Raw genomic sequence first — 25,562 nt, 5'->3', positions numbered from 1 at the left:
TCCGCCACCCAGATTGAGGCGAGTCACTATGCCACTACGAGGACTTAGAGCGCATTGGGAATTGGCCATTCCAAATTGGGGAGCAAAGGGGAGAGAAAAAAAAAGAAAAAAAGTATCTGTGTCTTTTTTCCAGTAAAAATATATAAAGATCTTTAGACCAAAAGATAAATTTACCTCATAAGAGGCATCAAAACTGCAAAACCTAATTTCGTTTTTTGTTGTCTTCTGTTTTCGGAGAATGCGTCTTGAATATTTAATCTGTTCTTTACTTGTTTTAGCTTAAAACCTGGGTCCATATTCACAAAAAATCTAAAGGCTAAAAGTAGCTCTTAACTCATAAATTTATGAGCAACTCTTAATTCCTAAATGTTTCATCTAAGGGTAATTAATTGAACATTTCAATGCTAAAAGTACTTCCTAAACCCACGACAACTTAAGGCCTACTTAGTTTTTGCGTGTTCCGGATCGCCTCGTGTCTGATTGATTGCGTTGCCTTTCTGAGTATACTTTTCTGACCGCGAACAAATAGGAACACGTTAGAACCATGCGCACTACAACTGCTTTGTGACACACTTTTAGTAAAGTCAATGGCCAGCATATGCGCAGACGATGTGTACAGCCGAGTCGTGAAGCTGTGCTGATGACGCAGTTTGCGTCACACATACTGAGTGCGGAGCAAACCGCAACACGCACGCCCGAAGTATACTTCAGCTTATAGAAGTTGCCATGAGGACTCCTATATCCATAATAGTGAATCGCAAACAATCCTAAACTGCTGTCGTCAATCCACGCCGCAATCGAATCAATGTATTAGAATATTATATTGACACTGAGGTGAAAAATCATGAGGGTGTTTTCAGTATTGCACACTTAGTTAGGGATGCAATTATCTCTCCCAAAAACCGAAACAGCCCAACTACACCAGAGATGAAGGTTTTGAGAGAACCTAGCCTTGTATGTGAGGTAAAATGTCATTAAGTTCATGCAGCCAGTGTCAGATAAATATATGTTCATTTTGTAAACACAGGTGAAGGATAAATATTTGCTCTGCATGATTACAATATCACAGAATGAATGAACCAGTTACCTGTGGCACATCTTTCAAAGTCTGTGATCTCTGCTCTTGACTGAGAAGTAAGTACCACCATTTCTCACACTCTTTCACAAAATATGGAATCAAAGGAAATGCCACATTGATGTGGAAACATTTGTTCCCATGCATCCTTTCTCACTTTAACGGTGATGCCGCCTTTTATTTTCCTTTAATTATGTATTGATAAGTTGAGCAAGAAGCTACAACCTTCCTTCTTCCTTCTGTCTTTTCTTAGGTGTTGCTTCTGTATTTTTCATAGCGAATTTATGCTTTTAGTCTTTTTAAAAGCCAGTTTAAAAATAAATACATATATGGGGCTGAGAAATTTAAGGCCATTTCTGCGATTAATAATTTTTGTTAAACGTTTTTAAAAAAAAGAATGCAATTAATGCAGTATATATTTTTTTTCACTTCCTTAGACTTTACTACATATGTATATATACATTTTCAGAAGGTAGGGGAGAGCAGAGCACAAACTAACACTTTTCAGTTTTCTTAAGTTTGTATAAATGCACTTGGGTTTCAATGTATTTTTCTTTTTTCACATTAATTTTACACATGTCTGGTACAAATATGTGGTCTTTTTTCATGAAAACAGTGCATCTACATGAAAAGAAGTAAATTGAAATGTTACAACATGCCCCATAGGCGGGGCACATTGTAACATGACCATATGTCAGTTTAAAATCCCACTCTAACAATTGTATACGATCTAATTAAAATACCTAGAAGATAAACTAAAATATTTTGTCAACAATTATTAATTAACTTCATGATATATAATAAAGCAATAATATTGACACTTGACAATGAATACACAGCAAGCCACAGCATTGGCTGAAATAATACATAAATCGATAACACACACACACACACACACACACACACACACACACACACACACACACACACACACGCACACACACGCACAGGCATAAAGGGGAAATTATGTAAATTGCATATCTGACATGAAATTAAACCTGGCTAGTCACTTATGCTGGCTATCTTTGAATTAAAAGACACTAGCTAACAGATTAGAGATTAAAATGTTACCAAGTTTGCCTTATTTTAAATACACAGTAAAAACAGATATAAAAATTTACTTTCATGTGAAATTTTATTTTTGCTACTGTAAAATGAACTTTTGGCGATATCTTCCAACGTTTTTTATTTTTATTTTGCTGCAATCTTTTCTCTGCACAGTGTTGAAATGGCAACAAGTAAACAAATGAAGTTTAATCTTACCAGTGTCTGTGGAAACTTTTAAACCATGTGTGCTACAACTAGCCCCACATTAGTTTGTGCCCCACTTTCCCCTACATTCCATGTCCCAGGCATAAAAAACAAGGGAGCATATTCACTGTACAGAGAATGGAGACTTCACCAGCAAGTGGTGAAACAGAAGTGGGAGAGATACGGGCTAGCTGCTGTATTTCTTCGCATCACCTGAAATATTCTCTCACTTTCATCTATACCACTGTCATAAACTAATCCACAAAATAAAGAAAGAAAGAATGGCAACCAAGAGAAAATAATAGTTTGGAGGTTTTAAACTTCAGCATTATTTGAATGCATTATTTGAAAAACTATACATTTTAACACTTGTATTACTGACCAACCTACATTTACACACTTATTCCGATGTGATTAGCTTGCGCAGTAGCTCACCTCATATAGTGTTGGACTTTGAACTTGGCAGACCCTGATTTGAGCCCAGGCAAACACACAAGTTGACAGGTGAAAAGAAAGTGTCATTGAAGCGACACAAAATTATGTGGTTCCTTCAGAAAATGTGCTTTTTATTTCTCATTTTGTTTTTGGACACTATAGGTTAGGTTTAGGTGTTGATTTAGGGTCAAGATGTCTGATTTGTTCACCTTTCATTTGCTTTGAGAACACTATTTGTTAGGTTTAGGTCAAAGTCTTAGGCTAGGGAGGTACGTTTTACTCATTAAAACCTCCATTTAATATTCACCTTAAAAACATTGTCCGATTACAACACCATTTCACTCACTTTTGGCACCCCCAGCTGGACATTTCACCTGGGAAACTGCAGCAAAATGTGAAATGGAACACATAATTTTGCTTTACAAAAATTTTGCCACGGTCATGTAATGTTCATGAGATCAGGCTGTTCAAATCATATTTATAAAAACAGTTCTGCAGATATGTGCATTGAGCATTACAACAGCACTGTATATTCACATGATAAAAACCAGCACAGCATATGTTAATAGCGTTTCAGAATTATGTGCTGCATGTGTTTGATTATGTTTCATTCTTGTGTGATTATTTATTAATTCTGGATCATGTGACAAAGCAGCTTAGTTGCAGCAAACACTCTAGACACCTGTTTGACGCTGTTGTTATGATTAAAGGAAACTACATTGATTATTGTAGACAAGTCCATATTGGACAAAGGAACAAGGATCAAATTTGTCATCCTGCATTTTTGCTCATTTGTGCACACATCTGCTATTCAAGCATGCAACAGCTTTCCATCTTTTTAACCATAATGTTACCATTCACACCAATATGTTGTTAAAACTTAGTGATGTGATTTTCCAGAAATTACCCTTAAGCAGATACGCTGCAAGAGGCTAGTTATTTGGCCATAAGAAAGAGAATCTCTAACTATTCCATTAATTAGTCAACTATTTTCTTAATTTGGTCGGATGGAGAAAAGCTCTTTCGTTTCAGCGTCAACAATGCATCATTTCAGAACTCTTGCAGTAATGTTACTTATTATGGAGGCAAAATACCAGAATTTATCTGCCAGCATTTTAACAACAGGTACTGTTCACACATAACCTCTAAATTGAAATGCTGTTGAAAATATGGAAAATGCTGCATGTGAAAAAAACGCATGTTCTCTGTTTCAGGGTGCAGTTGTATTTCAAGGAAAGAGACAACCCAAAAATTAAAGTTCTCTCATTTACTCATGTTGTTGCATATCCTTATGACTTTTTGTCTTCTGTGGAACATGAAAGGAATAATTTAATGAATGTCCCGTTGGCTGAATTCAGTGCAATTGCAGTACATGCAGCAGGGACTTTAACACTTAATAAAGCACCCAAATGTATCATATACCAAGTCTTATGAAGGTACAGTTGAGCTCAAAAGTTTGCATACCCTTGGAGAATTGGTAATATATGTACCATTTTTAAAGAAAACATGAATGAGCAGGCAAAACACATTTCTTTTATTTCTTATTGGATTCATATTTAACTGTAGGTTATAACAGAATGGCACAATCATAAAAACATGGCAACAAAGAAAAAAATAAATGACCCCTGTTCAAAAGTCTGCATACCCTTAGTTCTTAGTACTGTGTATTGCTCCCTTTAGCATCAATGACAGCGCACAGTCTTTTGTAATAGTTGTCTATGAGGCCCCAAATTCTTGTAGGTGGTATAACTGCCCATTCGTCTTGGCAAAATGCCTCCAGGTCATGCAAAGTCTTTGGTCGTCTTGCATGAACCGTACGTTTGAAATCTCCCCAGAGTTGCTCGATGATATTAAGGTCAGGAGACTGTGATGACCACTCCAGAACCTTCACCTTTTTCTGCAGTAACCACTGGAGGGTCAACTTGGCCTTGTGCTTAGGGTCATTGTCGTGCTGGAAAGTCCAAGTGTGTCCCATGCGCAGCTTTCGTGCAGAAGAATGCAAATTGTCTGCCAGTATTTTCTGATAACATGCTTCATTCATCTTGCCATCAGTTTTCACAAGATTCCCCGTGCCTTTAGAGCTCACACACCCCCAAAACATCAGTGAGCCACCACCATGCTTCACAGTGGGGATGGTATTCTTTTCACTACAGGCCTTGTTGACCTCTCTCCAAACATTGTGCTTATGGTTGTGACCATAAAGCTCTATTTTGGTCTCGTCACTCCAAATTACAGTGTGCCAGAAGCTGTGAGGCGTGTCAAGGTGTTGTCAGGCATATTGTAACCGGGCTTTTTTATGGCATTGGCGCAGTAAAGGCTTTTTTCTGGCAACTGAACCATGCAGCTCATTTTTGTTCAAGTATCATCATATTGTGCTCCTTGAAACAACCACACCGTCTTTTTCCAGAGCAGCCTGTATTTCTCCTGAGGTTACCTGTGGGTTTTTCTTTGTATCCTGAACAATTCTTCTGGCAGTTGTGGCTGAAATCTTTCTTGGTCTACCTGACCTTGGCTTGGTATCAAGAGATCCTCGAATTTTCCTTTTCTTAATAAGTGATTGAACAGTACTGACTGGCATTTGCAAGGCTTTGGATATCTTTTTATATCCTTTTCCATCTTTATAAAGTTCCATTACCTTGTTACGCAGGTCTTTTGACAGTTCTTTTCTGCTCCTCATGGCTCAGTATCTAGCCTGCTCAATGCATCCATGTGAGAGCTAACAAACTCATTGACTATTTATACACAGACACTAATTGCAATTTAAAAAGCCACAGGTGTGGGAAATTAACCTTTAATTGCCATTTAAACTTTTGTGTGTCACCTTGTGTGTCTGTAACAAGGCCAAACATTCAAGGGTATGTAAACTTTTGATCAGGGCCATTTGGGTGATTTCTGTTATCATTATGATTTAAAAAGGAGCCAAACAACTATGTGATAATAAATGGCTTCATATGATCACTATCCTTAAATAAAAGACATGATCAGTCATATTTTCAAAATCAATGGCAAAATTTCACAATTTCTGCCAGGGTATGCAAACTTTTGAGCACAACTGTATATGATCACTTTGTGTGATAAAAAGACTGCAATTTAAGTTGTTATTCACTTTCAAATCACATCAAATCATTAATAAAGTCCATAAACAGCACTGAAATCCAATATGGCAGCTGCGTCAATAACATCAAACATCACTGGTTCTTGCACGTCTTATGACCAATCATTATGACGTCTTATTGCAACCTCAATGGGCTTAAACAAAAGTATTGTGTAGATTTTAGTTTACTAAACTATTTTTCAATGCCTCAAAGTCACATGCTGATAGGGTTATTGTTTCATTGTAATAAGGATCTGCTCAATTTAATAAACACTTGAAATTCATGAATACAACACAGATTTCTCTTGTAGGGTTTTGACTCCATTTTAGCTGCACCTCTATAAATAAAAGATGAATAGCATTACTGCATATTAACAGCAGGGCAGATATGAGGCCTAATGTAATAAAATTCAGAGGACACGAGGGAGAGTCCAGGCTCATACACACGTTTCCTCAAACACCTGGAGCAAGATTTGTTACTTATTTCCTGCTATAAGATTTCTGCAACACACAGAAACTGGAAGATTGAAAAGTGGCTGTGCAGAGGCTTAAACACACATGAGATGCTGTAACAGAGAGAAGTGTCAGCCTTGCATTCACTGTTCCAAAAATCATGTTAAGCAATACTGGCAACTCCCAAGAGAGACAAAGAGAAAAATATGTTTTTGGAGTAAGAGTTCAAAGTTAAATGAACACTAATTACATAAAGTAGGGCTGCACAATACACTGCATTTCTCATAATATGGCAATGTACATATATGCAAATTGCAAGGGCTTGCGGTAACACAATGATTTTAATATTTAAAAAAATAACATTTATGGTGATGCATAAGCTTTATTTATTTATTTATTTATTTATTTGAGAAATCAACTCTACCAGTGTTACTTAACAGTATGCTGATTTATGTCCATATGCATTTTTCTGAGACTTTTGTCAAGTGCATGCTAAGATGTCAATTCTTTTCATTTAAGGAATAAGGCATTTGAGGCTGTAATTAATTAACATTGCCAGTCTTAATACTTCCAATTAAAAACCACTTCATTCAGGCACCGAGTAACAAAGAACAGGGAAGTTGATTTGTTGTTTGTCTCATGCTGGCAAACTGAAATTTACCACAAGCTAGCTAATATAACTGACCATGCACACTAACCATAGCTTGCTAAATAGTTCGAAGGAGGTCTATAGTACCTGTAGAAAGCTATCCATTAGCACTCCTATTCATCTCAATGGCAGTAAGCAGAATCAGAAACAATACAGGTCCATTTTCATGCTTTTAAGAGCTCTTAAAATTTGTCACAGGCAAAATATTTATTATATAATGCCATGTTCTGTTTTATATAATATTCCAATTAATTTTATCAAAATATATGGCTACTTTTGAATGGCTGTCAAACTTAAACTTAACTAGAACTTAACTTAAACTAGATCAGCTGTATCAGAGTCTCATTTTAGTCTCATCAGTCTATTTAGTTTTTTTCCTAACTGCTAAACTAAATATAAAGATATAGTATTTTTAAATGTAGCAAAGTGGAGAAATTTCATGTAATTTAACTGTAGTCATAAATTGGACGTGGCCCCTTTAAGAACCGGAGTTTTGCCCTCACCGGAGTTTTGCGACACCTGCTTTAACAGTTTAAAACAATAAAATTCTCATTACACATTTTCTTTACATTTTATGCATTTGGCAGATGCTTTTATCCAAAGCGACTTACAATGCACTTATTACAGGGACAATACCCCCGGAGCAACCTGGAGTTAAGTGCCTTGCTCAAGGACACAATGGTGGTGGCTGTGGGGATCGAACTGGCAACCTTCTGATTACCAGTTATGTACTTTAGCCCACCATGCTATAAATCATTAAATAAGATACATAAAATGCTGTGAATGATATAAGCATGTACTGTATTATGTACGTATGTGTGAGGCATGTGGGCTAATGCCCTATTTGTGTTTTCATTTAATAATAGCCTCTACCGTATTTTATTGTACCTTATTTTATAACCATATCTTATTTTTCGTATTTCATCATTATATTTCATTTTTGTATTTCATTTCCGTAGTCCATTTTTGCTTCTTTATCATTTTTTATATACGGCCCATCAACCACTGTTTCTTTTTTTTTTTTAAAAAACAGCCGTCAGATAAAACCCCCAAAAAAGAGTTTTGTATCCTGTGTGATTATTTACACACCCACCGGCTACATAAAAAATATGTTTAAAGTGATGTACCCTCACATGAGACAAAGATGTAGATCATATGCTGACTTTAATATTTCTTGCTTTATTTTAATAACACTTGTAACTGGATGTTTACACTTTAATGAATAAATTAATCATGGCTGACAAAAGTAGTGAAAAAGCAAAACTTTCACACTGGCACCACTCTGTACATAAAACCTAGCTTCAGATAATAATAATAATTATAATAACTTTATTTTTTATAAGTGCTTCAAAAAACATTCAATCAAAACACATTCACATAGTAGTAAAAGCAAGCCTACAAGTAATAAAAGAAGATCGATGGCAAATGGCAAGTAGATTGTACGGTAGCGGTACAGCTTGTCGAATTTGCCAAACAACTGTGTCATGTCCTGGTGTTACAGTACATCAAACATGTCGTTTTATTTACGCCGACATCACCGTGCAAATCGGTGGTTTTGTGAAACAGCAGCAGTACGTTTAACAGCCGCCTCTCCCAGCCGATCCTGAGCGTGACATGCACAGCAAGACGCTCATAAGTTATGAGTCATAACTATCAAAAAACAGCTTATTGATAAAACCAACCAAGTAAGAAATCTGCTTTTGACATCAAAATGTAAACTGCTTTCAGAACAACACTTGCGCACATGTTATAAGCCGGTAATAACAGCGGTATAGTTTAAATGCAAAGTGAAACGGGAAAGAGGGCAAAAAAAATTTTTTTGCTTAAGCTGCTAAATAATATTGGATTATGTACATATAACGTAAAACCAGAGGTCAGTTTCCTCTCTAGGTTTTTTTTTTTTTTTAAACCACTAAATAACATTGAAAGGAGTCTTTCCTTTTTACAGTCACTTCAGCTTGTTCACAGAAGTGGAGTCAGTTCTGTAGCATAAGAGCTAAAAAAATTCAGCGGCAAATCCATCTGGCCCAGGAGGCTTGCCTGTAGGCAAGGCATTAATTACCTCACCAAGCTCCACCAAGTTTATCTCAGAATCAAGAGAATTTTTTTGCTCAGTCGTCAGTTTAGGAAGTTCTAATGGTCCCACAAAGTTTATAATATCCTCATCAGTAGACGAAGACGTGGAACTATAGAGATCAAGATAGAATTCTTTAAAAGCCTTATTAATATCAATGGCTGAGGTAAATATTTCACCACCACCAGATTTCACTGAGGGAATGGTAGAAAGAGACTTTCCCTGTTTTATATATCTAGCCAGAAGCTTCCCTCCTTTGTCCCCCATCACAAAGTATGACTGTCTTTCCGAAGTATGTCTTTTCAAAGTATGACCTTCTGTGACAAAATAGTATTATATCTGTATTTCAATCGGGTCAATTCTCTGAGGCCATTAGATGACATTAGGTGCTTCTGCTCTGCCTTGGCACTTTTAATATTCCCTTCCAATTCCATGAGTTCTTGTGCTTTGGATTTTTTGGTGAATGAGGCATACTGTATGATCCGGCCCCCAAGAACAGCCTTAAGCGCCAAGCCATGCCCACAGAGGATACTGAGGACCAGTTGGTCTCCATATAGACATTGATTTCAGCCTTTAGCATTTGTTGGAATTCAGGATTTTGCAAAAGAGATACATTAAAGCACCAACTATATGATTTACTTTTCTCCATATGTGGCAACACCTCTTAACACACCAGGGCATGTGAGACTAAAACGTTTCCAACTGAGCAATCAACAAAAGATGAAATGAGGGACTTATAGAGTAAGGGCCTTCTAATCTATTCGACAGTAAATCTTATTGACTGAAGAAAAAAAATTTATAGTCCCTACCAGATGAGTTCAAAAGTCTCCAAATATCTGTAAGACCAATATTTTTACACATCAAGTGAAGCGTCAATGTTCATTTGTTTCACTATGATCAAGGACTGAGTCCTTCAAAAGATTAAAGTCTCCTCCCAAAGATATATCATGAGGGGTGCCAGCAGCTTGCAACATCCATTCAAGATCTATAAAAAAGCCCTTATCATCGATGTTAGGTGCAAAAATATTAGCCAAAATAAGACTTTGTCCCTGAATTACAGCTAAAACAATGATGAATCTTCCTAATTTATATTTACTCTGTTTGAGACTTTTGAATTGTAGATGTTTACTTATCAGTGTAATGACTCCCCTGCTCTTACTCGAACCAGCACTAAATAAAAAAATGCCCACCCCATATCTTTCCAAATTTTACAGCTTCCTGCGGAGAAAGGTGCGTTTCTTGAAGAAACACTATATCATATTTCTTATGCTTAAGAAGAGAAATAACCTTCTTTCTTTTTATGGGGTTCCCCAACCCATTCACATTCCACGTGGAGAGAGACAATCCACTCATATTAACATTTGACATTTTGACATTAAAGAAAAAATAGATCATGTGTCAAAAGACAAGATTATAAAAACCACATTCCAACAATAGTGTAACAAACAAACCCCGAACATTCCTTAGAAAAAGAGAAAAGAAAACGGAAAACAGAAAAACGTCCCTCCAAGCTCCATGTACGCCTACGAGAGCCCCCGCGAGAACTTTGCCGTCGGATTGCTCAAATCCAGTGTTTCTATACACATTTTGTGAGACAGAATTACACAGCAAAAGATAATCTATAAAACAAGCTCCAGCCAACAGGCAGAATAAATACAAAGAGCATGTAGATTCATCCATACAACTGTCCTGAAGGTGTGTTATTCTACAAAATAAACTCCAGCCACTAGGCGGAACCAACACAAAAAAGACGTGCAGGTTTCTCAAAGTGAGCCGGTCCATTCAGCTGCAACGTGAGTACCACAATATGACTTACTCACTCATTGACTTTATGAAGGACATCACTTGCTGTGGGCATGTGAATGTTTTACGGCCATCCTTAGAATCTATTTTCAATTTGGCCGGGAACATTCCATTGATGTAAATGTTTCTTGCATTCTTTGAATCGATCATGCTTCTCTCTTGTCGAATTCACAAAGTCTGGGAACAAGAAAATGCTGTGGTTCTTCCAAGAAAGCCTTGCTTTACTCCTCGCCTCACGTAACACAAGATCTTTATCAGATGATCTCAGAAATTTGGCCAGAGTTGATCTGGGCCAGTCTCCCTTAGCGAATCGCAGAGCCGGAACCCTGTGATTTCCAGCTTATGGCCTGTTATGTTGAGCAGACTCAGAAAGAGCCCGTCCAGGAATTCCACCATATTCTGTCCCTCTGCTCACTCGGGGATTCCCCCAATACGGACATTCTTCCGCTGGCTATGGTTTTCCATGTCCTCCAACTTCTCCGAGACACGCTCCAAATCCACTTTAGTCGCTAGCAGATTAGCAGATAATTCCCTATCCGATGACTCCAGATAATCAATCCTTTTCTTGACATCCCCCACTCTCAATCGACGTATTACAGCAAGATCCTCCAAGTCAGCAACTACCGTCATCAGCACTGCCGACATGTTCAACATCTCTTGCCGCAATTCCCTCATCTCCCCGACCAAAACGACTCCCTGGCTCGGGGCCTTCTCGGGGGTGTCAGCTTGAGCATGTGCCTTTTAATGTCTCCAGAGCCAGAGGATTTTGAATTCTTTGACATACTGTCCTCCTAGAACAGTTATGGAACAGAGTGTATCGAATCTCACCAGTTTATGTCATAAAAGGTATTAAAACTAGCAAAGTGCACAGAGCTCGACGTTCACACGTCCGATCCTCGCATGGCGTCACATGACCATCTAGGCAGGTGTTTTTAATGTTGTAGTTGATAGGTGTATAGCTGTGTATTTATATGCATATGTATATGGATATTTGAAGAGTTTGTTTTTGTATATGCCTGTGTGAATGTACATATCTTGCATTGTCTTCACCTTTAAAAAAAAATTTTGTTAGACCATGTAACATTGTTATGTGACACCAATTAACCCCACCGTATAAAAACCTCCAACCAGGTAATTTTCCACACCCTGATGAAGGCTTTGTAAGCCGCAACACGTCGGTTTGAAGTATGTTTTAATCCAATAGCCATGAATTAATAAAGGCTTTTAAAAATTGAAACCCTACTCTGAATGTCTTGGACTACTAGAGCATCTGAACAGAATATTCTAGCCTATTTTTAAGATACAGATTCAACATTCCAGCTAAATGAATTATGTAATTTTTAACTAAATGCATAAAACTTAAAACATTCAATATTGTTGTTGTTGTTAAAGATTACTAAATTCAAACTGATGGAATTGTGTTATGAAACTGAAATGTGTAAAATAAAAGTCAAACTGAGACTAACCTTTAGCACTAAGCAAATTTTAGAATCCTTGAAACTTCCCTGTCTTAACTGTTTAATGTTTTACAAGTAATGCAACCAAAAACAAGGGAGTGCAAAATAAAGTCTGATATTCATAACACATTTTTATATATAATGACATACTTTTATTACTATCAGTCTTCATGTTATGATAAATTATAGCCATTGCTAAAGCTCAAACCAAGCAATATATATGCATTTTCTTTTTTTCTTGCATGCTTCATAATCACTAATACAATAAATGTAACCATTTTAATAAATTTTTTATTTAACGTTTATTATACTGTTTTAAGAATAAACCACTCAGGCGTCTCTGAGCGATGAACTAACAGCTGCTTTCTCTCCCACGAATGCGAAATCGGCTTTAGGGCCGTCACTTCTCTCTCTCTCTCGTACTAACCACACACACACACACACGCACGCGACTTCTCACAAACATTCTGGCACACATTTTTGGCTCCTAGATAGCTTAATGCTAAAGCCCAGCTTTGTCCCTAAGCTATCGTACAAGCGGATACACGCGGTAACTGGTAGATGCCATTGACTGGTTTCTCGCCGCCCCATTCGCGGTCATATTCCCTGGCCGGAAGTCTCGCGTGACATACTCTCCACGAGAGTCACGTCCGCCACTTTGTGCACGTCCCTCCTTACACACACACACACACACACTGTCACACACACACCTTATGTGTTATAGGATTATTTTTATTTCTATATCTAATCATATCACTGTTTAGTTTGTAGTTGTAAGTCGGAAGTTTATTGACTGCATTGTATTAATTATTAATTGATATTACTGCATAAATAAACTTTGTTTATATTACAAAGAGAAGTGTTTTGGTTTGGTTTGCATACGCCTGTGTCATGCTGACGGGATGTCAGTGCTCGGATTCAAACCTTCATTCATTGTTTTTTTTCCCGAAAATCAATATTCTTCGGATGTCGATTTTCCTAAGAAAACAATCTAATATTGAGACTGTTATACTATCTGGTTATTAGTCCCTGATTCCAGGGTGGTGCCCCGTCAATGTTAATCCTTATTAATATTCTATTGATTTTTGATAATTGATAATTATCTTTGATGATTGTTGAATTTGAATGATCAATAAGCTAGTGTTAATTTTAATTAATGTTTCATCGATGTTAACAATTAACGATTATCTTTGATAATTGTTGATTTAAAGGATTAAAAAAGCTAACATTGATTCTCATCAATGTTCTATTGATTTTAATAATTAATAATTACCTTTGATAATTATTAATTATTGCTAATAACCAAACTTGCTCCTAAACATAGCACACTACATTTACTGGAGCCCCATATGAGGTTTTAATGAGTTAGATTCAATTAATTAATTTAAATATTAATTAATAACTAAAGAAATAATTATTATTTCTGATAGTAACACTGATCTAAACAACCAGTAAAGCCCTACATCTGTAGACCACTAATATGAATATCCTATTAGGAACACATCTAGTTCTCCAAGAAATTGTTGAATTCTATGTTTTAATCACCATTTGTTCCCTAAGAAGTCAAGCATCTACTTCCTTCGCCAGCAGAGGAAGTTCAACCTGCCACAGGAGCTGCTGACACAGTTCTACTCAGCTGTCATTAAGTGTGTTCTGTGTACATTTAGAACAGTCTGGTTTGGTTCAGACACAAAATCAGACAGAATGAAACTAAAACGGACAGTCAGGACTGCTGAGAGGATTATTGGTGCCCCCCTGCCTACCCTCAAAGACCTGTACATCTCCAGTGTGAGGAAATGTGCAGGTAGAATCACTTTGGACCCCACACACCCAGCCCACTCCCTCTTTGAACTGTTACCCTCTGGCTGGCGCTACAGAGCACGGAGTGCCAGGACATCCAGGAACAAGAACAGATTTTACCCTCATGAACAATTAAACTGCCTCAGGACTCCCCCATAGTGCAATAATGTAAATACATATCTCATGTACATATGTAAATTCACATATTTAATTAAATAACTGTACATACCCCTACCTTGCACATACATAACCACTTGCACATGTACATACGCCATTCTGTTATATGTCCTATTATTTTTATGTCTATTTATACTCTTACCTTTTTTTATATTCTGTCTCACTGTAATGTTCTGTGTGCACTTGTTTCTCCTATTACCAAAAAAATTCCTTGTGTATGTGAGAACACTTGGCAATAAAGCCCATTCTGATTCTGATTCTGATCTAGACACAGTACTCACAGACTTGCAGGCACACAGAATATCTCACATTTTATTTGATCGACTCTCAGTTTCTGCTGCTCTTGGATTTGCGTACAGAGCTTAAAATTGAGGTTTTAAGTGTCATGGTCATGCGCCAAAATGCTCATCAGACTCATTTTCGGGAAAATATTGAAATTCTGGGACATTTTGGATCCCGGAATGGAATTTTATTTTTCCAGGACAGATGGCCAAAAACCGTGACAATCCCGGAAAATCTAGATTTTGTCTTTTGACTTGGGAATTCTTATATTTGACTTGGGAATATTTTGATTATCAAGCAATAAATAGGTAAAAAAAAAAAAACTGTATAGCCTACTAACAGAAATTATATATTTACAAGTTTTCTTGTTGGCAAATTCACCATAGGATCTCTGAAATGAGAGAAGTGCAAGGTTGTTGCCAGTCTGTCAGTCTTTAGGTTGTTTTAGCAAGTCTAACCTGTCCAATATTTATTTGAAATATTATAAAACATATATACATACAATTGTACAGAGCAGTTATCTGAGTTACCGTAGACTCCAGTCTGGCCATTCTCTGTTGATCTCTCTCATCAACATGGCGTTTCCATCCGTAGAACTGCTGCTCATTGGATGTTTTTTGTTTTTGGCACCATTCAGAGTAAATTCTAGAGAATGTTGTGTGTGAAAATCCCAGGAGATCAGCAGTTACAGAAATACTCAAACCAGCCCATCTGGCACCAACAATCATCCATGCAATTATCTAATCAATCAACCAATCATGTGGCAGCAGTTTAGTGCATAAAATTATGCAGATACGGGTCAGGAGGTTCAGCATTGTATTAAAGTAAATCCAAAGTGGTGATTTTTAAGCCCTCTAGCATCCAGGCTTATATGCCTGGGATACCTTCCCCCCCACCCATAATGGCTCCTCTGCATTCTATGTATAAATTTGATCAGTTTGTGTGTTCCCTGGGACTTTGATCCATGTTATGCTCTACCAGTTGCAACATTTGCTGCGCAAATTTAAAAAAAGAATGGAAACTGCAGATGCATATATATCCACTGGTGTGGAATCAACTTTTTCGAGAAAATTGAAGAAAATTTGCATTTGCACTAAAGAACCAGACCAAAGGCAACATACACATTAACCTTATTTATTTTCCTTAAATCCTTTTTTTGAGTCTTGTAACAGTGTGCATTACATTGAAGACATTTGTGAAATAAAGCAAAAATAAAGTAACGTTGACCTTGAGTTGCTGTGCCAGTGAGCGTTTATGTGTAGAGGAAAGCTGTTTCAATTCTAGCCTCCCTGAGGAGCACATTGCCTGTAACCGGCTGCAGTAACCCGATCTGCAGCCGGGCCGGAGCCAGAACCCCACCAGTGCTGAGAGCTTTCAGAGGTAAACAGCCCGTCTGGGGAGCACTCCTACCATCCTTCCCAGGGGTGCTGTGCTGCGGCACTGCATGAGCATCTGCCATGTTCCGCTGCGGGAAAAGGGCCAGCGGAGGAAGGGGGAGGGTCAGTTTGAGGCATGCTGGGGGGTGGGGGGTTCTTTTATCCGTCCCTGTAGAAGACAGCAACTCTGGTGGTAGATATCCCTATTGCATTGTCTCTCTCTCTGCAGCCCAGCATTAGCACGATCAATAACCCAATCACATCAGGGATGTGGGTGGATCCATCAGCCCATTCCCATAACGCACTGCAGTAGTCATGTTTTAAGTGCACATGAAGGTGTTAATGCTCTTCTGGATGGGCTGACACAACAGCAGACATTGATCAAAGTGACACATGACACATCTCAGCCTCTCTCTCTGTGTCTCATTCTTTCATGAAAGTAGGTTTTATCTCAGAAAATTGTACCACACACCATTCATGCACAACATTTACAAATAGTTTGGTCATAAACAAGAGTGACAACCACATTCTGTAACCAAAGTGACCACCTGAAATTTTCAGGACTCGCATCCACATTTTTAGAGCTAATTTCTTTGATGTGTGCTGTGTGAACAGATCCACAGTCGCCAACTAGTTGTCTGGCATACAGTGGTGCCAAAAAGTATTCGGACACTTAACACTTATAAATAATGGCTGTAATAGCATTGCTGTGCGTCGCACGCAGGCAAAGTCTCTATCACATCTTTGGTGAGGAGACTTTGCAACTCCGAACATGAAACAGTGATGGTGGAGGACAGAACGCAGTTAAATTGGAGTACGTAACCATACCTGATAGTGCGCAGCACCCAGCCGAAGATGTCAGGAAATCAGCGCCATGCATCTGGGTAATTGTCAAGAGGACACAGGTGCGTGCCTGTGTCCACTAGACTCTGAACACAGCCAGGAGTGGGATTCATATTCAGCCCGGGAATTTCATGTCCAAGTCACTTGTCCAAGAAACTTACTGGAGGTTGAGTGATTGTCTTTACAATTTTGACATACCAATAAAAAAATAAAATCCAACTATAAGAGTGAAAAAAGACTAAAAGTAACAAATATTTACTTAAATGCAGTTGACACCGGCTTTATGGTTACTGTCTCTTTAAGAAGACTGGGCTTGAGCACATAATACAATTTTGAAGGCACTCTGCGCAGTTTGTTTCGTAGAGTTACATTTTTTGATAGCTGTAAAGTCCCCTTATTTTTGTACTTGCTAGATGTTTTCAATATCATCGGTTATGTGAAGAGTCGTCTGTCCATCAAAGCACAACAGGGAAGTATGAAATAATCTACTCGCTGTGAAAGTGAGCAATATCAATGACGAGCGAAGATTCAGGCGTTCAAAGCACGAGAGATTACATTTTGACCCTGAAGGAGAAAATTATGATTAAACTGCACTCAAGTGCCATCTGCCAATAAATTGGTGTGATTTTAAAGGGCTTCAGAGATCGTCCCTCCTGAGAGGAGCTTCCCATGACATCAGCAACTGACACAGCACCAAAGTGACCGACTTAAAAGGGAACCATCTTATATTTTAGATTCTTTGTTTAGATTACAGCTCTGCACACTCTCTACCAACTTCATGTGGTGTATCCTGGGATGCAGTATTGAAGGTTTTCCCATGTATGCCAAAGACTTGTTAGCTGCTTTTCCTTCACTATCTGGTACTACATTCATTCAAGCATTTAAATAAAATACTAATTAAAATGTTAGTTTTGTAAAGAAATTCAACCATTTATATTTGTATAATCAAGCAATTACACATACACTTTTAGATCAAAAGGTCTTTAAAGGGACATGAAACCCCAAAACAAATGTTTTGGATGTTAACAGATATGTATAGGTTGCACACAATTGAAAACAATTATAATACTCTGTGGTGATGTGGCTGTGGCCGAGCGACGTCTGTAGAGGGTGAGACCGGGAGAGAGAGAATGGTAAGGACTGACACCTGGGGAAAATTATCTCTAACAGCTATTTTGTGTTAACAGTGAAAGGCGGAGGGAGATTAAAGAGTGGCAAGAGCCACAGTGGAGTTGGTGTGAACCTTGAAATAAGGACTTTATATTTAGCTATAAGAAAGCTGAAGAGTTTTGTGTGAAAAATAAAGCACTGTGAAGTGTTTAAGTTGGTTCCAGCTTCCTCCTTTCCCCCTTTACTGAACTGGAAGCATCACATACTCATTAAGTTTATTGTAAAGGGTAAAGTGGTTATTTTTTCCATTTTCATTTCGTTCTCCTGGTTTAAAAACTAAACTTGAAGCAACGTGATAAAATATATGCATAAACTTGCATAAAGTTGTGATTGGTAGTAGGGTATGCCAATACGTAATTCTAATCTGATACTTTCTCCACATTATTCATGAGAAGGAATATTCCATCCAATCATTGTGTTGCCACATGCATGAACTCGCATTCCAGTGGATGTGACAGCAGTTCCTGGCCCAGATATGACAGTTCTGATACACGTGCTCCAAACATGCAGCTGTTTGTTTAGAGATGCAAACACTCCATTGTGTCTTCTACGTACAGTGTGTCTGATCAATAATGATAAAATCATCGAAATTATAAAATCACACTCGGGCTGTAATGTGTAGGTGCTGGACATAATGACCCAGGAGCAGACGTAACAGTTCCAAAAATATTTATTAATAAAGTCAGTAATGCGCCACCGTGCAGAGTAGAGAGTAGTGTGTACCGGATAATGGAACCCTCTGCCCCTCCGCCATTGAGCAGTCTCCTGACCGTGTACGCCGGAGAGCCATCAATAAGACACAGAGGAAGAGGGACGCGAGTTGCGGGATGTACCACAGAATGAAAAATGGGTTTGATTTTAGAAACTTGAAAAAATGGATACGCTTGAGGTGAGGTAGTTTGAGACAAACCGCCACCGGGCTAATGACCTTGGCGATGGGAAATGGTCCAATAAAAAGGGAGTCAGAGAGAGATGTCCCTAGAGGACAACCAATCCTTCTGCCCACACACGTAAATTGGGGCCTTAACCCAGTGCCGGTCCACAGACCTCTTAATACAAGTGCTATTCCGCATGAGTGCTTCTCTGGCGGCTTTCCAGGTGCGGTGGCACCTCTGCAAAAAGGCGTGAATTGACGGAACCTGGACATCGGGTTCTTGTGCAGGGAACAGGGGGGGCTGGTAACCGAGGCTGCACTAGAAGGGCGATAACCCCGTAGAGGATGGAGGATGACTGCACGGAGTTATGGGCATACTCGACCCAGACTAAATGATCGCTCCAAGAAGACAGATTACGGGAGGCCACACAATGCAGAGCTTTCTCCAGCTCCTGATTCACTCGCTCAGCTTGCCCATTTGTTTGGCAATGGAACCCAGAGGATAAACTCACTGTAGCCCCCAGCTGTCGGCAGAACTCTGTCCAAAAACGTGACACAAATTGGGGGCCTCTGTCAGAAACCACATCGACCGGGAGGCCATGAATTCGGAACGCATGATTAACAACTGCTACCGCTGTCTCCATTGCTAAAGATAATTTGGGGAGGGGAATAAAGTGAGTTCATGAGCACTCCCTCGGACGAAACGATGAACCTCAGAAATGGAACTGAATGTACATGTAAAGCACACTTCTCTGCCTTGACGAAAAGCCGATTCTCTAATAGTCACTGGAGCACCTGCCTGACATGCTGCACATGGTACTGGATATTCTGGGAGAAGATCAGAATATTGTCTAGATAAACGAACACAAACCAATCAACCATGTCTTGAAGCATGTCATTCACGAGCCCCTGGAAGACGGCGGGGGTGCTGACCAATCCAAAAGGCATAACCAAATATTCAGAGTGCCCCCATGGGTGTTAAATGCCATCTTCCACTCATCCACCTCCCTAATTCGGACAAGGTGATAATCGTTGCGTAGGTCCAGTTTCGTAAAGACACATGCCCCCTGCAAGAGTTCTAAGGCTGAGGACATCAACGGCAAAGGATAACGATTCTTTACTGTGATGTCATTCAGCCACCGATAATCTATACAGGGTCTAGGCTAGCCATCCTTCTTCTGCACAAAGAAGAACCCAGCCTCTGCCGGCGAGGAGGAAGGGCAAATGAGACCGGCTGCCAGAGAATCATTGATGTTCCTGTTCATGACCACCTCCTCAGGAGCCGAGAGCGAATATAGCCATCCTCGAGGCTGAGAAGTGCCAGGGAGCAATTCGATAGCACAGTCGTACGGGTGATGAGGAGGAAGGGTCGCAGCACGGGACTTTCTGAACACTGCCCTCAGATCAAGGTATGTCGACGGCACTTCGGATAAATCCACTGGTTCATCCTGCAACGAAACACAAGACTGGACAGGGGAAACAGCAGAGTTAAGACAATGCGACAGACAATAAGGACTCCAAACAAGAACAGTGTTGGTTGACCAATCGATGTATGGGTTGTGCTTTACCAACCAACCACAACCCAAACAACATGGGCAAACCAACAGAGTGACAAGACAGGACCAGCTAGACAAGAAGAGTGAGATTAGTCCTCAATTTAGCATAATAATCTGGCAAAGAAACATGAGGGCATATGTAGGGAGTGCAATCAGGCTGGAACAGGTGTTGCTTTACAAGCAATCAGTGGCATGATCGGCACTGCCCTGAGAACAAAGAACGTTCCCATGGAAACGCTTATCATGCCAGTCGAGCATGCCTGCGAAACACGAGGGAGAGAAAATGACAAAACAAACCTGCGGGCTTACCAGAACCGTGACACGGGCATGACAGCGGTTCCTGGCCTAGATATGGGAGCTGACTTTTACACTAAATAAAAAAAATAAATAAAAAATGAAGACAGTGATCAAAACCAAAATCTCAAAGTCATGTCAACGCTCTTTTTGGTTTCCTTTGCATTGAGTGAAAGTTAACAAGATTTAGTCCAACAGGGTTTTCCGGTGCTCCGTTGTCAAGACTTGTTCAAACCAGGACAGCCCGGAACCTGGGAGTGGTGGTTAATGACCAGCTTAACTTCACCGCCCACATCCTATCAACTGCCTGGTCTTGCAGGTTCGTGCATTACAACATCAGAAAAATCAGACCTTTCCTTTCTGAATATGCTGCGCAGCTCCTGGTCGAAGCACTGGTCAATTCAAGACTGCACTACTGTATCAATCTTTTGGCTGACCTCCCAGCTAGCACAATTAAGCTGCTGCATATGGTCCAGAATGCAGCAGCGCGTCTGGTCTTCAATAAACCAAAGAGGGCTCATGTCACCCCACTCTTGATTCACACTGGCTACCTGTAGCTGCCCGCATCACATTTAAGGCTTTGAATCTGGCCTTCAGGACAGCCAATGGAACAACACTCTTGTACTTCAATTCACTTCTCACTCGCTCTCTGCAGTCAATGTATGAGCAAAAAATATAATCAAAATAACGAAGTTGTCAAAAAATCATACCAAAACCATATATTTTACCCTCCAACTTTTTCCACCTACCCCTTTTGTTGTGACTTAAAAATCACTCTATGAGTAGAAAAATACTAATACAAATGAAATCATAAACACAACTGTAAATACTGTTTAAACATAATAATAACAATTGAAAAATCAACCATGACCTTTAGATAATTTAACACAAATCTCAAACATTTTTGTTTCATAAAATGGCTACAACTGTAATCGTCGGGACATTATTTGATGTTTCAGTATATTTTCAGAGTATGGACATTAACTTTATTATCACCAGTTGATGGAATCTCCAAATTGCAAATGTAGGAACTGAATTTAGACTTTGCGGTGAAAACAGACATTGTTCTGAAATGTCTTAGAGCAATTATCTATTTCTCATGAAAATAGCAAATTGCGCTTTGTGCCACTTCATTAACATATGATACAATACACTGACAGTTTGAGCGCATACAACCACAGATAGCGCAAACCCTCTCCCACTTACGCTTTTTGAAAATTGCGCTTAGAATTAGCGCCATCCCGAAAACAGATAAGATGTAGCGCACAGTCGCTGCATGTAGCACTGCGCTTTCCGCACTCACGAAAACAGAGCTCCTAATGATTAAGTTTTACGGCTGTACTTTTGAAACAGTGTGTAGTTAATGTGTACTTACTGAATGCGATTTTTTTCTTTAGAAATGAGGGATGAGTCCAAATTATTTTCTGTGGTAATCATCATTATGCCACAAACACTTGTCAATAGACTTTAACTTATTTTAAACCCTTAATATTCTTTGTAATAATAAATATATATGATTTTATATTAGGTATCCAAGCAGTGCTGGTTTTGCTTTCACTTCATTCTCAAATGTTTGAACAAAACTTTGATTTGCAAACTGTTCGGTCATCTTCACTCTTCATGCGTTCATACTTTTGTCCCATGATTGATATATACTGTACAACAAAGTGCCCAAAAATGGCGTTTGTTTCTTCTCATATTTTAATGTTCAGCCATCTCTTTCGTGAGTGAGAGTGAGTTTTGCTTGACCCTCTCCCATCTCCCCACCCCCCCTTAACACCCACTACCTTTATATTTTCATCACGCCAATTTCACGAGCCTTTTTTATGTCTGAGGTGTAAATGACTGGTGCTGAACTGGGGGGGGTTTCATGACACTTTAAGGTTATAAAACAAAATTCAGTGAAGTGTTTACAAACTTTTGACTGATAGTTTAGCTATTATGAAGACTAATACAAGTTACATATACCCAGTTGAGACAGCTGATCCAGATCGCTCAAAAATTATGATCTGTGCTGCTGTGCTATTTCAATTTAAGATAAAAAACTATCCTGTGAGCATCTGTGATTTCTCCAATGGATAGGTTTGGGTTGGGCGGTGTCGGGGTCAGTTTAGGGGTAGTTAATGGTTAAGGTACAGTTGGGGTAACTGATAGTCTTTTAACACTGTTTGTTGCAACGTTGATTGAGGAACCATTGCTACACTGCAAATGTAAGTGAAATGTGTTGAAGCTACAGTATATGTGTTAAAGCATAAGAACAAAGCAGTGGACTCTTTTAGAACGAAAAAGGCAAAAACAAACATAAATTTTTCACGGGAACATACCACCCTGCAATTCTAAAGAACTTGAAATGACATTGTGCATGTGTAATATGAATATGTGTCCTCAATGTATGTGTTGTTTACCTGTGAGGTGACACCGGTGAATCTTGTGTTGAGAGAGAGCGCTCAATGATTCAAACACCTGCACTTCCGCCTCCTTTTCTTCCTCCTCAGGAGAGATCCGAGAGAGCCTCAGATGGCCATCTTCTTCATCCTTTGATTCCGTCTCAGGAGCAGCGTCTGGATCAAAGAACCCAGCAGGAGGAAAAATGGTCATTGAAGGTGTTGCTTTAGTGACAAGACATGACCACTAGTCTAATACTGAGCTCACGTCAGGGTGGATTTACTGTAATTAAGAGATGAGAACTTCTGGATAATGAGACTTTACTCAGAGGGGTATACATCCTCTGACTCAGAAATTATTTGTTACGATAGCAACGCTCATGGCAAAACAGATCCATGTGAACCTTTGTTGTTGATGACAGTAAAATATTTCATCACAACATTAATTCACCTCTATGTTCTTGCAAAATGTTGAAGAACAAAAAAATGCTCCAGGTAACACTAGATTTAATTAAATGGCATATCAAACAGAAATATTTAAAAACAGAAAACTCCCTTAAACTGTTAAGCCCATTGCCATTTTAGTTCTTTTTACATGATGTCAAAACTGGCATGTCAGAGCTTCCATTTCCTGAAAAATTGGGTCAACAATTGTCTTCAGGGGTGGCTGACGTACATGGTCCATATGCGCAAAGTTGGTTTATTAATTAATTGCAATTAATGAATATTTAACATAACTATGTAGCTGCATATCATGAATACATTGGATATACAAGTTATTTTTGATCATCTAAGCTTCTGGAAAATTTAGAATTTGACATTTTTTGTTTTACTTCAAGATGCTACGGAAAATCAAACTAAACTAAACTGACCACAATAAAACATAGAAATCGTCCAGTCCTGACAGCCACTATCATGTTTATGCTAATTCACTACTTGCCTGCCTTATCACTGTCCCACTTTAATGATCATGCACAGCAGGCGTGCATTATTGCAAATACTACTAATTCTATTTTAGAAAATGTACTTTTAATAGTATTTAAGAATTTCTTGAATTGTAATAGGCTACTACTACTACTAAAAAAATCATTCTTCCATACTTGAAAAATTAAAATTAAAACTATAAATGAGCATGAGCTGTGACATTAATAGTATAAGATGAATACTATTAACGTCACTGGACTATTAGTGACCCTATTAACATCAAAAATATGGTCACTGGAAAAAAGTAGTTGTACAATGTAATGAAATATTTGTGATCAAATTATTTTGTTAGAATACATAGTCGTTTTTGAATGGCCATCAATGGGGAAACAAGCAGCAGATGGTGTAATTCCTGCATCTACTATCAGGGGCTAACAGGGATCTGCTAACCAGCCAATTCCTGCCCCCCTGTAAAAACCTAGAGTCTATCCTCTTGAGATCCAGGGATGTGGCACCTATCCAAAGGAACGTTGAGATCATTGTCTTAAGAGCACAACTGTAGCAAGAAAAACTTACAGTTATGTAATACCACAGTTCTGTGATATCAATAGTCTTTAAGCTGAATGGCATCTATTGTAATATTATTCTATTTGTTTCCCTGTCTCAACCTCAGGAAACATATCCCGTGGTTAACAGAGCCCACTACATCCAGCTCCGGTCCTGCCTGATGTCCGACTCCCACTGCTATGTGTCGCTGAGTGATGATGACTAACTGTAGTTGGTGCCAGCCAGACATCACTTCAGTCTACTACGATGGACTTGAGAGGATGAACTGATGCCAACTCTATCTGTAAGACATGGGATACTTCATGTGCCACTGCCTGAACCATGGACTTATGATGGACCTCACCGAAATGACCTGCCAGTTGAACTATCTGCCTGCATCACCTAGGTCTAATGATGGACAACACTCTTAAAATGGAATACATAGACTATCAATTAATTGCCAACAAAAGCCTTCATCAGCCAATTTACAAAGGACAATGCAGCTATGTGAACTTCAAAGGCATTAGTCATTAATCTTACAGTTCGTACACAATCTATTGTTTAAACACTGGCCCTTAACACTTACATAGTTTACAAATTTTAAACCATGTAATAAAGTGTAATCATGACTTGCACTACACATAAATAACTAATATCATTATTTATGTGTTATTGTGCATTTGAACTAATATTAAACTGCACAATAAAGACTCTTAAGACATACAGATATCACAGCTTCATTTTCTGTTAAGGCATGATTTTCTGCAAAGCTGCTTTGAAATGTGCTATGCATTTTCTGTTCATTCTCTTGTTACAACTGCTACCGCCTCAAAACCTAGCTGCTTGCAGTAATCAGCAAAAGATAATTAAAATAATGGTGCGACAGTATCCATGCACAGAAAACACACCGAAAAATAGTGGAGAATGTGTCGAGAGTCCATGCCAAACATGGCGAAAATGACATGGTATGATTTTACTTAGTTTCTTGGAGTATGATCCTTCGAGATTTGAACGTTGTACTTTTCTCACTCATTGGTGACTTTTA

The 25,562-nt window shown here is 38.7% G+C and overlaps 1 protein-coding gene across 5 annotated transcripts in view; it reads right to left on the bottom strand.

Moving 5' to 3' along the window:
* LOC127440711 (zinc finger protein 521) overlaps positions 1–25,562 on the bottom strand; it is a 239,047-nt gene that overhangs the window by 189,113 nt on the left and 24,372 nt on the right. For all 5 annotated transcript variants that reach the window (XM_051697464.1, XM_051697462.1, XM_051697463.1 and 2 more), the window contains one exon: positions 23,069–23,224. Coding sequence is in view for 4 of the 5 variants with exons in the window: in XM_051697462.1 (XP_051553422.1) it covers positions 23,069–23,224 (156 nt within the window). In the remaining variant the exon portion in view is untranslated. The remainder of the gene's footprint in view (positions 1–23,068; positions 23,225–25,562) is intronic.

This window comes from Myxocyprinus asiaticus, chromosome 5 (assembly GCF_019703515.2).
Source record: "Myxocyprinus asiaticus isolate MX2 ecotype Aquarium Trade chromosome 5, UBuf_Myxa_2, whole genome shotgun sequence".
Lineage (NCBI taxonomy): Eukaryota > Metazoa > Chordata > Actinopteri > Cypriniformes > Catostomidae > Myxocyprinus > Myxocyprinus asiaticus.
This window is presented reverse-complemented; position numbering and strand designations above follow the sequence as displayed.